Genomic DNA, 13,644 nt, shown 5'->3' on the forward strand with positions numbered 1-13,644 from the left:
AAGCATGATAGATCAAAGGCAAATTTGAAATGTATTTTCAGCATGGTTCTCAACTACCATGAAAAATTGTAGCATTACTGTACATCTTCAAGCTTTTTGTCTCAAAGGGTGACTTAAACCCTATGTTTATCATGGCTTGCATGCTGGCTGTTTGGCATGCAGCACATGGATGTGCGTCCTGTGCTAAGGCAATGCAGGGAAGGCAGCGTGGCCAAAATCTCAGGTGGAATTTAAGTTTTTATGTATTTGTTTGGCTTTGAGGTACATTCCCAGGTGTGATTGTGACCATGGCCAGGGTTTTATGGACAAGAAAATCTGTATGGACTGACTCGTCTGGAACAACCAGAGAAATGGTTGTTAAGTGTATAAAGACAATGATAATTTTGGTAAGGTTTAAATATAAATAACGCTTTAAAAAAATAAAAAAATAAAAAATTGTCTGTCAGCCCCGAGGGCCGGGCCCGCCCGCGCCGCCCTGCCCAATGGCAGCGGCGGATGTTGGCGGGCCGGGCGCTGGCGGCGTTGCCACGGCAGCGGCGGCGGGGCTGGGCCGGGCCGAGCCGAGCCGGGCTGGGCTGGGCTGGGCGCCGGTGGCCGCGGTCGGGGCTGCGCCATGGAGGGGCTGGAAGGTGAGGGGCTGAGGCGGGCGGCGAGCGGTGGCTGTGGGGTGGCGAGCAGGGGAAGGGGCGGCGGCCCCGCGCGGAGCCCGGCGGGCAGGGCCCCGCTTTGTCTCCGGCCCTGCCTCGCCGCCGCAGCCCGGCCGCGGGTGGGGAGGGAGCCCCCGGGCCGCTGGGGTCCGGGGGGGCTTCGTGGAGGCGCTGCCCTGTTATCTCTGCAGGCGGAGGGTTGAGCTGGGTGTCAGGGAGCGCTCATAACGCTGGGGGAGCGGTCAGTGCGCTGTCTGTGTGCTTGTCGATGCTATGAGCAACTTTATACTGTGCCAGGTGAATTCAGGGGTCCTTGCTCTGCGGAGTATCTGTCGGTATCGGTTTGGGGTTCCAGAAGTTGCAGCTCGCCTTCAGGATATGTCAGTAGGTCTGTCATTACGGTGCTTTATGAGCTGCTTTAGCCATATTAAAAAAAAAAAAAAATGCAGGCCTGTTCTGAGTAGCTGTCGCAAAATAGTTATTAAGGCTTCCACCCTGTGCCTTACTAAAGGTAACTGAGTGTTTAAACAGGAGGCAGCACCAGCTGGCCTTTGTTCTGTGTCCCTTCTAGCGCAGTTGGAGAACAGAGGTAATTCTCAATGAATACCTGTCTTCTTTCCTTAATAGAGCTCACAGTCAGACTGTTCATATGGCTAGTGACTTCAGCAAGGCAATAAATCTGGACGTGATTTGACATTCAAATCCAAAAAGGTTCTCTCTTATTTAATTTACTCTTATGCCTTGCTTACTATTAATGCCTATTAATTAAATCTGAAAGGCAGTGTCCAGTGCTGTATCAAATAATTCCTTTTTTGTCTCTGACTGATGACAATCCCATGCTGCCTGTCCAGAAAGGGAAAGCCTGCTTTAATTTTGAGTCAGCAATGTGTTTGACTGCAGCTGGGGCTGCATATCATCTGCAGCTCATCAATCAATTGGTTTGGCTGTGAGCTAGCTTAGCAAGGCCAGCTATGCCAGCTGTGTTTTATAAGCTCTGGTACCTTCATAACAGACAGTGGGAAGAAAAATGATCTACAGGTTACAGTGGAAGCCTGAGAAATGTTGTTTTTGGGGTAGAATTTCTCAGTGTTCTGACTTCTGGAGCTGGTTTACCTTCTCTTTGTATTTCAGTAGGCACAGGGAGTGGTAGGAGGAAGAATGTTAAATTGTAGAGCTAACTCATGTTTGCTCTCTGATGCTTTTCTTCAAAGTACTTTCAGAAGTATTATCAAAGTAATGTTGTTTTCCGGGATGTGGAATGTTCTTTCTGAACACTCAAGATTAATTTAAGAATAGCTTAGGTAATAATACGTTTCTAAAACTTGAGATGACCTTTGGTTGTGAAGACTCGCATCCCACCCTGTTATTCAGTGTCCTTAAGTATTAAAGTTCTTGAAACTGAGCAATATAATTCTCTGTATCTTTGTGGGTCAGTTTGTACTTTTTTTCTTACTTTAAACATTGCCAAAACACAAAATACTCTTTTTTTTTTTTTTTTTCCCCTTCAAAACATGATTTATCAGTGTTGCTTGAGCTGCAGTGTACATAAGTAAACAGGGCTTTTGCACAGTTTTTCACTTTAAGCTGTCTCTGCACAAAGATTGGGCTTGAATGTGGTTTGTGTAGGGAGGCAGCCTCAAGAAAGGAAAATGAAGGCAAAGCCAATAGCAATAATGAATTATTTCACTTGGACATCATGCTTTTGTTGTTATTGCTTTACTGGCATCAGCAGAACGTTGCTGCTGGTTGCCATTTTAGATTAAGTCTGTACTTAGGAGCACACTTCCACAGTCATATTTATTGCATGTTGAAGCATGGGCTGCTCCTGAAATCTGTCTCTGTCCATTCCCTGTCTTGGGTTGGGGCTTAGCAAAATGAATTCCCAGAGCTGATCTGTACAGCTGGTGCCGGCAGTTCTGAGTGTGAGGGATGTAATTACGGTGGGGGGCAGGACTTGGGCTTTTGGCTGCAGCCTGCTGGCATGTTTTTATGACTGTGGAAGGCCCCCTCAGGCTGGGGATGCTTGGCCTGGGCTTTCAGCCTTCCAGAACTGGTGCATTAATTTTCTGAAGCTCAGCAATATAGATGTGGGATCTATTTCTGATTGTGCAAGCATGCTTCTAATAAGAAATAACTTTACCCAGTTAATAACAATTCTTTCCATAGTGTGGAGAGTTGACTGTGTATTAATTGGTTTGTGGATGTGCACTGGTGACATTTAAAAGCTGATTAATATTTCTGATGTTGTGATTACATTTTTCTTGCAGTGTGCAAGTTTAAATGTTCAGTGAAATAGCAAAGTAAGTTTCTGTGTGACTTAAATGTATCTTTCCAAATTCACCTTTTCTTTTCTTTTTTTTTTTTTTTTTTTTAAAGTGTGCTTTATTATTTTCTCTGTATACCAGCATTGCTGTATTACTACACTGATACTGAAAGTGAAATTTAGGATTGTGAGCTTTGTAAAAAGGAATTAGTGTGCACACGTCATTACAAGTGACAAGTCTGATGTATACTTCAAACCTTAAATCTCATGTTCCTAGTGTGACGTTTGTTACTCTGTCACTTTCTCAGTGTTTGGCTGTATCTCAATTTTAATTTAATTTACTGGTGAAAATGCTTAGAGCGGTAGACTCTCCGTGCCTGCAAAATACAGTAAAGTGAGCTGAAAAGCCCTGTCCTGGGCAGTCCAGCACGTGCTGAATGGCAGGACCGATTTTGACGGGCCAGCATGTGCTTGTGGCTGTCACTGCTGGCTGGCAGGGAAGAAGCTGTCACTGTCACATCGGCATGTTTGACTGCTCTCCAGTCTGTTGTTTTTTTTCTGGGAGGATGCTGACAACAGCTGCTTGAGCTGACGAAATGCCTCTTCTCACACTTGTTCGCAGCCCATCTCAGCGGGTCAGTGCTGCTGCTGCCTGAGGAATAAAGGGCACGGGGCAGCTGTGTCTGAGGGAGAAAGTCCAGCTCCCTGTGGTAGGTAATGGCTGTGTTTGCCCAGCCCCAGTGGCCATCTCCAGCCCCCGCTGCTGCAGCTGGGGCAGGCTGGTTGTGGCTGGAAAGGGACGGGTGGCTGCTTGCTCAGGAAATAGCCTGCAGTCTCCAGCCCAGAGCTTTCCCTTGCGGGTGCCAAGCAGGGACTGCTGTGATTAAGCATTTAGTCTCTGAGCAATCTGGGTGTGCCCTGGAGGTCTGTTAAGAATAAGGCTTGCTGTACAGCACTGTCTCCCAGGAGCTGGGACCTGTGCTGAAATAGCATTTGCCTCTGGACACTTCGCTTACCCTGATTGTGGCTGACGTGTCCCACCCCAGATGGTTCAGGCGTTCTGCTGTGGGGTTTTGTGTGCTTGCATCCAATGGTTTTACTCATACATGCTTGCTTTCACAGAATTTCTGAAAGAGCCAGTGCCCACTCTCCTTTCCTTTTTTTTTTTTTTTTTTTTTTTTTTTTTTTTTTTTTTTTGTCATACTGCAGGAAATTATTTCTGTTTGAAAACAAAATATTAACGTGAGTTTGCTTTCCCTTTAGTGTACATCTTTGTCTTGCCTCTCTGGATGTGTCCTTACTTTGGCAGCCATTTTCTGAAGCTGCATTTAAGAGAGCTTTCTGCCTTTTTGTTACTTTTTTTTTTCCTGAAAGTGTGTTTCAGGCAGAATTAATTTTATGGTACTGTTCTGAAATAAGCAAGCTGGAAACTACTAAAGACATTTTGAAATGTAAAACTATTATTAAGGTATATATATTTTTAAAAGGTATGTGTATTTTTAAGAATCTGTTACTCTGGTAGCTATTAAAGCACAATTATAACTATGACTTTGCATCAAACTGCTCTTTTACACATAATTGCACCTCTGCTGAGTGATCTAATTTTTACATTTAATATGCTGAATAACTGTGGACGTTTTTTACTTTTTCCAAGGCAATTATATTTTTTGTTAATATTTGTTTTGGAGTAGAAACTGAAACAAAGTGTTTTACTTGAAGAACAATTCTGAAAACTAAATGTAGGCTTCTGTGATAGGGGAAGTGACGGGGGAAATGTGTTATAAGAATATATTTCATTTTTAAAGGAAGGGAAGTAAAATGCATATACAGGACTTCAGCTGTTTCACATTATTGTTTCTTTAGCATCTTAGAGCTAGTGGATCATATCCCTGTGCATTTTTAACTTAAATTGCAGAAACTGGCGTGATCTCGCCATTGAACTCAATGGGTTAAATGAAGTGGGAAAAAGAGTGTATTTTACCTGCACATTATGATGTGGTTATTATCAAAAGCTACTGTTTCATTTCATTAAAATCTGTTTGTAAGGCTGAGTTCAACAGGTGATGGAGGAGAGCTTACTTCTTAAAGAAATTCCTTAAAAATAATATACTGAGTACTATTATTATTATAGATGGAGCTTATTATCAACACTATTTTTACCACACTGTTGTAGTCTGTTAACTAGGCAATATTCGGACAAACAGGCAGGCTTAGGTAGGGACTGTTCTGTCCAAGTGCTTTTGAGTAGTAGTAATGCGTGCAGTTAGTAGGAGCTGCTCTGAGTTGCCTTGGCGCAAGGTCAGAGCCAGAAGGCCAGTCTGGCTCTGCTGTCATGGTGCTTGCGGCTGAATGCAGGAGGGCAGTGAGCTCATGATGCCAAAACAGAATTCTTTAACCATACATTGATTTTTTGCAGGTCACGTGCTTGCTAGTGGTTGACGTTAAAGCTCATTAACAGAAGACCAAATAATGTATTCAGAAGGCAAATCGATCAAATAGCGCTATTTAGTCGCTGTGGGCTTTGCTGTGTTTCCGTATGCATTACAGGGGAAGCTCTTAGAGATTTTTTCTGGTTAGGTGACATGATTGAGTGCCTCTCCCAAGTGCCTGTATGTGAGCACTCAGCGTGGGGAGTGGTATGGAAGGGAGGATGATGGAAGATGGGAGAGTTGGAGGTCTACACACAGTTACAGGGCTACGGTCTCTCTGGGATCACACGCAGGTGGTTGCGACTGCAGCGCTGCGGTGGCTGGATACGGGCTCTTCAGGAAGAACCAGCTGGATGGCAAGCGGGGAGGCTGCCTTTTATGTGGGAGAGCAGCGGGAGTACGTGGAGATTTACTGTGGGACAGGCGAGGAGCCAGCTGGGAGCTTATGGATCAGGGTTAGCAGGCAGACCAACGTGGGACATGTCGTGTGTGTCTGCTACAAGCCACCTGGTCAGGAAGAAGGTCTCCTTCAGGTACCTGGAAGGAGCCTCAGATTCACAGGACTTGATCCTCATGGGGGACTTTACCCACCCAGTTACCTGCTGGAGGGGTGGCACAGCAGGGCACAAACAGTCCACAATGCTTCTGGTGTGTGTTGCTAACAACTTCCTGACCCAGGTGATCAAGGAGCTGACAAAAGGAGGCACTCCTGAGGGACCTCGCAGCCACAAACAAGGAAGTGTTTGCTCAAGATGTGAGAGTTGGGGCACCCTTGCCTGCAGGAGGGACCATGAGGTGGTTCAATGAAAGATCCTGAAAAGAGTGAGTGGGGCAAAAAGCAGGATCACAAACCTGGACTTCAGGTGATTCTGACCTGTTTAGGGATCAGCTTTGAAGAATCCCATGAGATACAGTCCTAGACAGAAGAGGATCCAGGAGAGCTGGTTATTTTTAAGAATACTTAGTATGACATCAGCATGTTTTCACATCAGAAGTTACACTTCGAACAAAGAAGGGAAGAAGGCAGGGTAGACAGAGAAGAAGGAAACACACCGTGATGTGAGTTGTGCATGTGCTGCTATTACAACCATTCTTGACTGCGTGCAATTCATTTCTCAGTCACAAAAATAACTTCTTCATAGAATCCTCCTCCAGGTTGTCACTTTGAGGCAGTGGGGCTCTCCTTGATATTATTTTCAAGGCAGTAATACAGAACTTACCATCATCAGACTTGTGTTCAGTGCAATAACAGCAATTTTGACAAATATAGTATACTTGCATTGTCAGGCTGGAGAGCTAACATAAAAACATACGAGGTACTATGAAAGCTTTACTGAAGCTTTTCAGCTTGAAGAAATTGAAGTTTTGCTGCTTTCTGTTATCTTTTGGAAGCAGAAGTGACAGGTTTACACAAGATTAAACTCCATTGTCAATACAGAATTAGATGAAGAGTTCATCAGTCTTTTCTCTAAAATTAAGTGCAGATAGAATTAGACAGACAGAAGTAGATTGGTTTGCTCTTTATTGTGAACAACCCAATTGCATAAAAACTTTAAAGTATACAAAAAGTTTGAATAGGAAGAGAGCTTACTATGATTTCCTCTTCCTTTCTCTGACTCTTCCTACAAACTATCATGGACTACGAAGGATTGGCTTGGTGGGTAAATCATTCCCATCAAACAGTCTTCAGCAATGTATTGCAAGTACTGCCCATTGTTAAGCAGTTTGATGTCCTTTTTCATTTTTTTTTTTACCTCAGAAATAACTTTATCAAAATATCAAAAACTTACAGAACATCCTGTTTTCAGTCACCGTTGGTGTACTTTTTTATACTTTTGTACATGAATCTTTTTGTTATTCGGTACTCATAAAAATTTGTGTACTAAGCTGTTTGGACAAGCGTTTCACTACCTGTATCACTGCATCAGTATTTTTGAGGGATGAGTCTTTTTTATGCTATTTGTCACCGGTCTTTTCTGTGATGAATGCTGTTAGATACTGTGTTGATTTAAAAAAATACAACCCGGTCAGTGCTGATTAGAGGACATAGATTGGAGAATGACGGCGTAGATGCTGTGGCTTGATGATGCAGTTCCGCAGTTACTGAGGGCGCTTGGTGTGCACTGAAACTTTTTTGTACCTGAAGTGTACAGAACTAAGCGGAAAAAATGATTTGCTTTTAAAGATGGGATGGGAGTTGTGCTAAAAGTAATAAATGAAAAATTGCAGAAAAATTTGGCGAGCACTCTTTGACTACTGACTTTCAACAGTTATAAACCACTGGGGTTTGAGTAGGTGATCTTAAAGCTGGAAATTGTGCTGGAGTGTTCCTGCAAGTTTGACTGCAGTGAGGCTTGGTGGTTCTGAACATCACAGTTGTCTGACCAAAGACATTTAGTACTGTCATTGCTGCAGATAAATTAAAGGTTTTGAAGGATAGGCAAACAGCTTTCACAACATGACAAAATGCTGTTATTAAGGCTAAGTGCTGCTTTAATCTCTGCAGCCTTGCTTCTTTGGAGCATTCTGCATTTTGTATCTAAGCACAGACATAACATGGGAACACGAAGCTTTCCAAAAGAGAAAACTGTGACGAAACTTCAGTCAATAGCTGTTCAGCAGTACTGAAGGCTTCTGCTCCCTCCAGGTGTGGAGTCTGTTTACACTTCTTAAATCTAAAACCTGATAGTAGGAGCTAGCATTGTGCTAGCTTTGACTGTATCAGATCAACCTTGTATGTTGCCCCACAGCCCTATATGGGTGACCATATTCAAAAGGAAAGCGTTCAGTAACTTCCCCACAAGCGGGTAGGAAAAAAATGAAAGATCATTGTACTCAGCAATTAGCTCATGGAGGCAGAGCTCTGACAAGGAGTTCAGAAATACAGGTGGTAAGAGTCTGAGAATTAAGTAAAGAGTGTTGGTAATAAAACTCCCAGTCAATTTGTTTAATTTGGACAGCCAACATCTCAGTAAGTTGAACTCTCTTTTTAAGAGCTGGTTTCAGATAGGCAGTAGGAGAGTAGGGTATAAAACTGTGCATCATAGTGCTGGCATCACTTCAACAGAAATACTTCTTGAGTTGGTATAGACATAACCATTCTGAACCTAATTCTCTTCTCCTGAAGTGTGTTTATCTAAACGGTAATAATTATGTCCTTCTCTAAGTTACCTAAATTTATTCATGTTTAACACCAGCATGTAAACTGCTCATGATAAGTGATATTACAAATGGGGAAAGGAAAGGGAAATGTAGCTGCTGGGTCTTGGTTTTTGGGTCTTCTGTGGTTGTGTAACCAAAATAAGGGCAATCTCTGCATTGGAAAGTAGCCATGGCAGGAGGGATTTCCAAGGCACAGCCATGAAGCTGGCTAGTGAATTCCTGATTCATCTTCAGGGTTGTATTCCTCATACAACCCGGAGGATGTATGAAGTACTAGAAGAGTAAGCTAGTGCTCCTTAGCAAATTTGTTGCTCGCATGATTTATCCTTATTTGCTATCATTTGGGAGTCTTATATGTACTGAGCAATGGCATATCAGGAAAAGAGTTCTCTAAGACTTCTAAATTCAACCATCCACTGCTAAATTTTCAGTTGCCACTTCAGAGAATACTTTCCTGAAGTTATTAGTGATCTCAATACAACCTGTTTCTTCTAACTGTTGATTAGGGAGATAAAAGAAATAAATCAGTTCATTTTTTTCTCCTAGAAATCCCAAAGTTTTCAGCTATACATTTTTTTGCCTTTGTTTACTCCTTTTTCATTTTATCAGGCTAAAAACACTCAGGATAAGATTTTTATGTTCTTACTGCTATTTTTTTTTTAATCATAGTTGTGCTGGAAAACTATGGCCAAAAATAATTAATTTCAATGAAAAAGATCATAGAATCAATGTTGGAAAAGACCTTCAAGATCATCTGGTCCAACCATCCCCTACCACCACTGTCACCCACTAAGCCATGTCCCCAAGCACCATGTCCAACCTCTCCTTGAACACCCCCAGGGACGGTGATGCCACCACCTCCCTGGGCAACCCGTCCCAGTGCCTGACTGCTCTTCCTGAGAAGAAATGTCACCTCATTTCCAATCTGAACCTCCCGTGGTGCAACTTGAGGCCATTCCCTCTAGTCCTATCACTAGTTATCTGTGAGAAGAGGCTGACCCCAGCTCCCCACACCTTCCTGTCAGGTAGTTGTGGAGAGAGCAATAAGGTCTCCCCTGAGCCTCCAGACTAGAAAGCCCCAGCTCTCTTAGTGGCCCCTCATAGGACTTGTGTTCCAGGCCCTTCACCAGCTTCGTAGCTAGCCCTTCTCTGGACACACTCCAGGGCCTCAATGTCCTTCTTGCAGTGAGGGGCCCAAAACTGAACACAGCACTTGAGGTGTGGTCTCACCAGTGCTGACTACAGGAGGAAAGAGAAAGGCTGCCCCTCGGTGACAGGGACTGCCCTCCACCTCCCATCTTGTTTTCTGGGTTTGTTTTTAACACTGGTTTTGAGGTAATTTCATTCTGTTCTTTATGGAAAATAACAGAAGCAAGATGCATCTTCAGACCTAATTTCCATGTGCTTTCTGGTGTAAGCAGGTAGGTGCGCACAGGAGTTACCGTGTACCAAAATGGCTGTTTTGCAGTTAAAATAATAATAATGAATAGGGTGGTACCTACCACACAATGCTGCTTGTAATAACAGAAAATTACTCGGATACAGAAACTCAGTCCTAGTATAAGAAATTGGCCATCTGTAATTGCTTACACACTACTATTTTGAATCATCGTAGAATCATTAAGGTTGGAAGAGACCTTCAAGATTATCTGGTCTAACCATTGCCATACTACCAATATCACCCACTAAACCATGTCCCTAAGTGCCAGATTATCCTCTTTATTGCTAGTGTATGAAATAGTAACTTTTAACATTACTGAAAAAATGTGTAAGCATTTTTCTCTCCTTTATTTTGTTCATTTGTGTCACTCGTTACTTACATAGCTTCTGTGTAACGAGTATACAGACTGACTGCATTAGGTATCTAACATGAATGTCTTCAGAAAAAAAAAAAGCTTTCTACCAACTCTTTTCCAACTTTAACAATTTCAATCCCATGTTTTGTTTTAAAATTACCACGTTTCTTGTTGTTGTAGCTCACCTCTTTGTAAGGGAAGACTTGGAGCCCAGGAGAGAGAAATGTTAAGATTTTATGGTTTTTTTTTTTTTTTTTTTTTTTTTTTTTTTTTTTTTTACTTTAAAGAAGGCGAAAATGAGAAAGGAATGAAGGGATGAGTGTGCAGATCTAAACAACTGTGGGCTTCCCATTTTCAGTACAGCTTCAACTTTTTTTTTTAAAGTAACTTCCTTTTGGTTTTGGGTCAGTGATCTGTACTATGGGGAGGAAAGGGGTGGCAGTAGCAACAGCTCCTGGAAAACATAGCTTTGCCTGGCAGCGTGGAATGCTTCAGGGAAGTACAGCTCTGTAACTGTAGCTGCAGGCAGTGCTAACTTGCTTTCCTTACTACGTGTTGGTATGTCGTGTGTAAATACTGCTAGAGCACTGAGCGTCTATCAAGTCACAGAATGGCCGAGGTTAGAAGGGACCTCTGAAGATCATCTTGTCCAACTCCCCTGCCAAGCAGGATCACCTAGAGCACTACTTTTTTTTATTTTATTTTAACCTTTTTTTTTTTTTTTCCATGGGGAATTTAAATGCAAACTTGAATTCCAGAGTTGAGTGAATATAAGAATGGGGTGGAAATCCATTCTTCATTTACTAAGGCAGATTTTTGAAATAATTCTTTCAAATTGTTAATCTTGTATTATTTTAAGATCACTATTTGTGATTTATTTCAGCTACTTATTAAAGTAACAAGTGGCATCACTTTGTATTTCCCTGAAATACATCTCTTACTTGTTGGTAATTTCTGCAAAGCTGAGAATTAAATTAGAATAATGTGATAATAGAAAGTTGTTGTGTTTTTTCTTCTTTTCAACAAGACTTTGCAGTGATGTCTGCTAGCATTATTAAGAGTACATACCTTGTATTTTTTGATTGGGAGAATTGAGGAAAGCCTATGCCATTCCAACTTCACCCTTGGGAAAAAAAAAAAAAAAAGATGAGGGCAGGTTCCAGCCATCTGAACTATGTACGAGCATACGAGCAGCTTGCATGTTGCTACTTGTGACTAATGTTGTGCTCGTGTTTGAGATTTTTAAAGAAAGAGGCCTTTGGAAAAAAATTCAGACATGATTATTTAAAATAGAGAGGGGAAAAAAGAAGTTCCCATTAAGTGTTGCTAACATGAAAATATAAGTCAGATGGAAGAACAGAAGGAAATCAAGATTTATCTGCAATGTCTTCTCTTTCCTAGTTTCCCCTTACTTGTGTGCACATAAATATGCTTGCATTTAGATGACAGAAAAGGAAATTTAATTATGACTTCAGCTTTAGGACTCAAAATTGCTGTCAGTGCAGTCCTGCTACGGTGTGATAGGAGCCTATTCATGTCTACATGGAGAAGGTGTATAAATAATGAAAATATGGTATGAACAGAAATGTGTTAAACTGCAGAACACATTTTGTATGACTTGTTCTTAAAACTTGTTGTACTATATTGATACAATTGATGCATCATGCATATTTACGTACTGATAATGTATTTCATTTGAGTAATTGAAAAAGACAGGAATAGATTTAATAGTTATGTATTGGTACCAGAAATCTTATTCAATTTTAGCCTTCAAATGTGGGGAAAAAAATGTATTTCTGGGGAACCATGGCTGCCTGAATCTGCATTTGCTTGCCTTGAAACATTTTGTTAGTTAGATAGTTTGTTTGTTTGTTTTTAGGATTGGTTCTACAGTTAATTGACAAGTATGTATGTTTAGTTGGAAAATGGTTTTCCACTGAGGAATTGGTAACAAAAAATGATCAAACCTTTGAACTTCCCTATGTTCTTAACTTTTATAGTTTCAACCATTAGTTTGCCTGAAGTACAAGTCTATAGAAAGTGCTTCTGTTTTTCCAGGATAAATAGAGAGAGCTGTATCATCTGCAAATGTCAGTTTCTTCCTCTGTGCTCAGTCTAACCAGTCTTAAACTTGATCCAAATTTACTGCCTCTTGATAGATGTATACACATGGTATAAAAATATTTCTACAGCTCTTGTACAGTACTAAATATAGTAGATACCTGTCATTTGGAAACTATGCAGTTTTCATCTCTTACACAATTCCATTGCTTAATGCATACTATATGAATATACCTGCTTGCCTAGACTCGGATACTTTGGCTTGTTAGTCTTTTATCTATTTCTATAAACCAGTTGTATGTCAAGTATAATGTTTACATTTTTGTACCAGTGCTTGAATTGCCACTTCTGAAATGCTTATGTAAACCATCAGTAATAACCCGTATAAAGTGGATTGTAAAAAGAGCCTTCAAGAATTTTTCTTTTGAAGAGCAAGTGGAATAGTGTAACTTAATAGAAATAAGTAATGGGATGTGGCTTCCATTTGATGCTGTAACAGGTGATTCTCTTTCAAAGACCCAGAAATATCCAGTATCATTGCTCTCCATGTCTGTTTGAGCTGTCGATATGACACACAGTGAATCAGTCATATGCATGCTGATATGCAGACATCTCTTTAAAAGTGCAGAGTGTCATGTTGTAAATCATTAGAATTCATGCCAACTTGTTACTGGGCCTGACTGCTTCGAAAAGTATGTAAGGACTTGCATATTAGCTTTCCCTTTCTGATCTGCACAGCCTCTGCATGGTTCAAAGAATGCGTACTTTTACAGTGACAGCTGAGGTTAGCAATCCAGGAAGATTTTTTTTTTTTTTTTTTTTTACTGCAAATTTAAACATTCTTGTGGAAGTATGCTTTTTACATTTTTTTCTCCTTTTTTTTTTTTTTTTTTTTAAAGGTGAGGTTACAGTGCAGACTGGAGATCTGTTGCCATGTAGGATTTGTGGAAGGACTTTCTTTCCAGCAGCACTGGTAAGTAGCATGCGTACTGTTGGCTTCCAGGTCTGATAAGTTAACAAGAGTTAAGCAATGGTTGGTATAGCTAAATAAAGTAAATCTAGATGTTTGTTTTTTCAAATACTTAAAAACCAAGACAGCTGGAATTCTTAAGTTCCTTAAAAGAAGGTGAATTTTATTTCAGCATCCCATCATATTCTGAAAATTAGGGTCCTTATAAAAGCATCTGCTCTGGCCCCACAGAATTATTCCTGGTCTCTGCAAATGTAAGCCTGAGCATCGTGCTATCTTATCTAGTGATTGAAGTGTTCTGCTAGTTGTCTTCAGA

At 41.2% G+C, this 13,644-nt stretch overlaps 1 protein-coding gene across 1 annotated transcript in view; it reads left to right on the forward strand.

The window, feature by feature from the left end:
- The first annotated feature begins 558 nt into the window (after positions 1 to 558).
- The window catches only part of ZC2HC1A (zinc finger C2HC-type containing 1A), a 35,728-nt gene continuing 22,642 nt past the window's right edge, over positions 559 to 13,644 (forward strand). The window contains exons 1-2 of the mRNA XM_032181006.1: positions 559 to 629; positions 13,258 to 13,331. Coding sequence (XP_032036897.1) covers positions 614 to 629; positions 13,258 to 13,331 — 90 coding nt within the window. The 5' untranslated portion in view covers positions 559 to 613. The remainder of the gene's footprint in view (positions 630 to 13,257; positions 13,332 to 13,644) is intronic.

This window comes from Aythya fuligula, chromosome 2, assembly GCF_009819795.1.
Source record: "Aythya fuligula isolate bAytFul2 chromosome 2, bAytFul2.pri, whole genome shotgun sequence".
Taxonomy (NCBI): Eukaryota; Metazoa; Chordata; class Aves; order Anseriformes; family Anatidae; genus Aythya; species Aythya fuligula.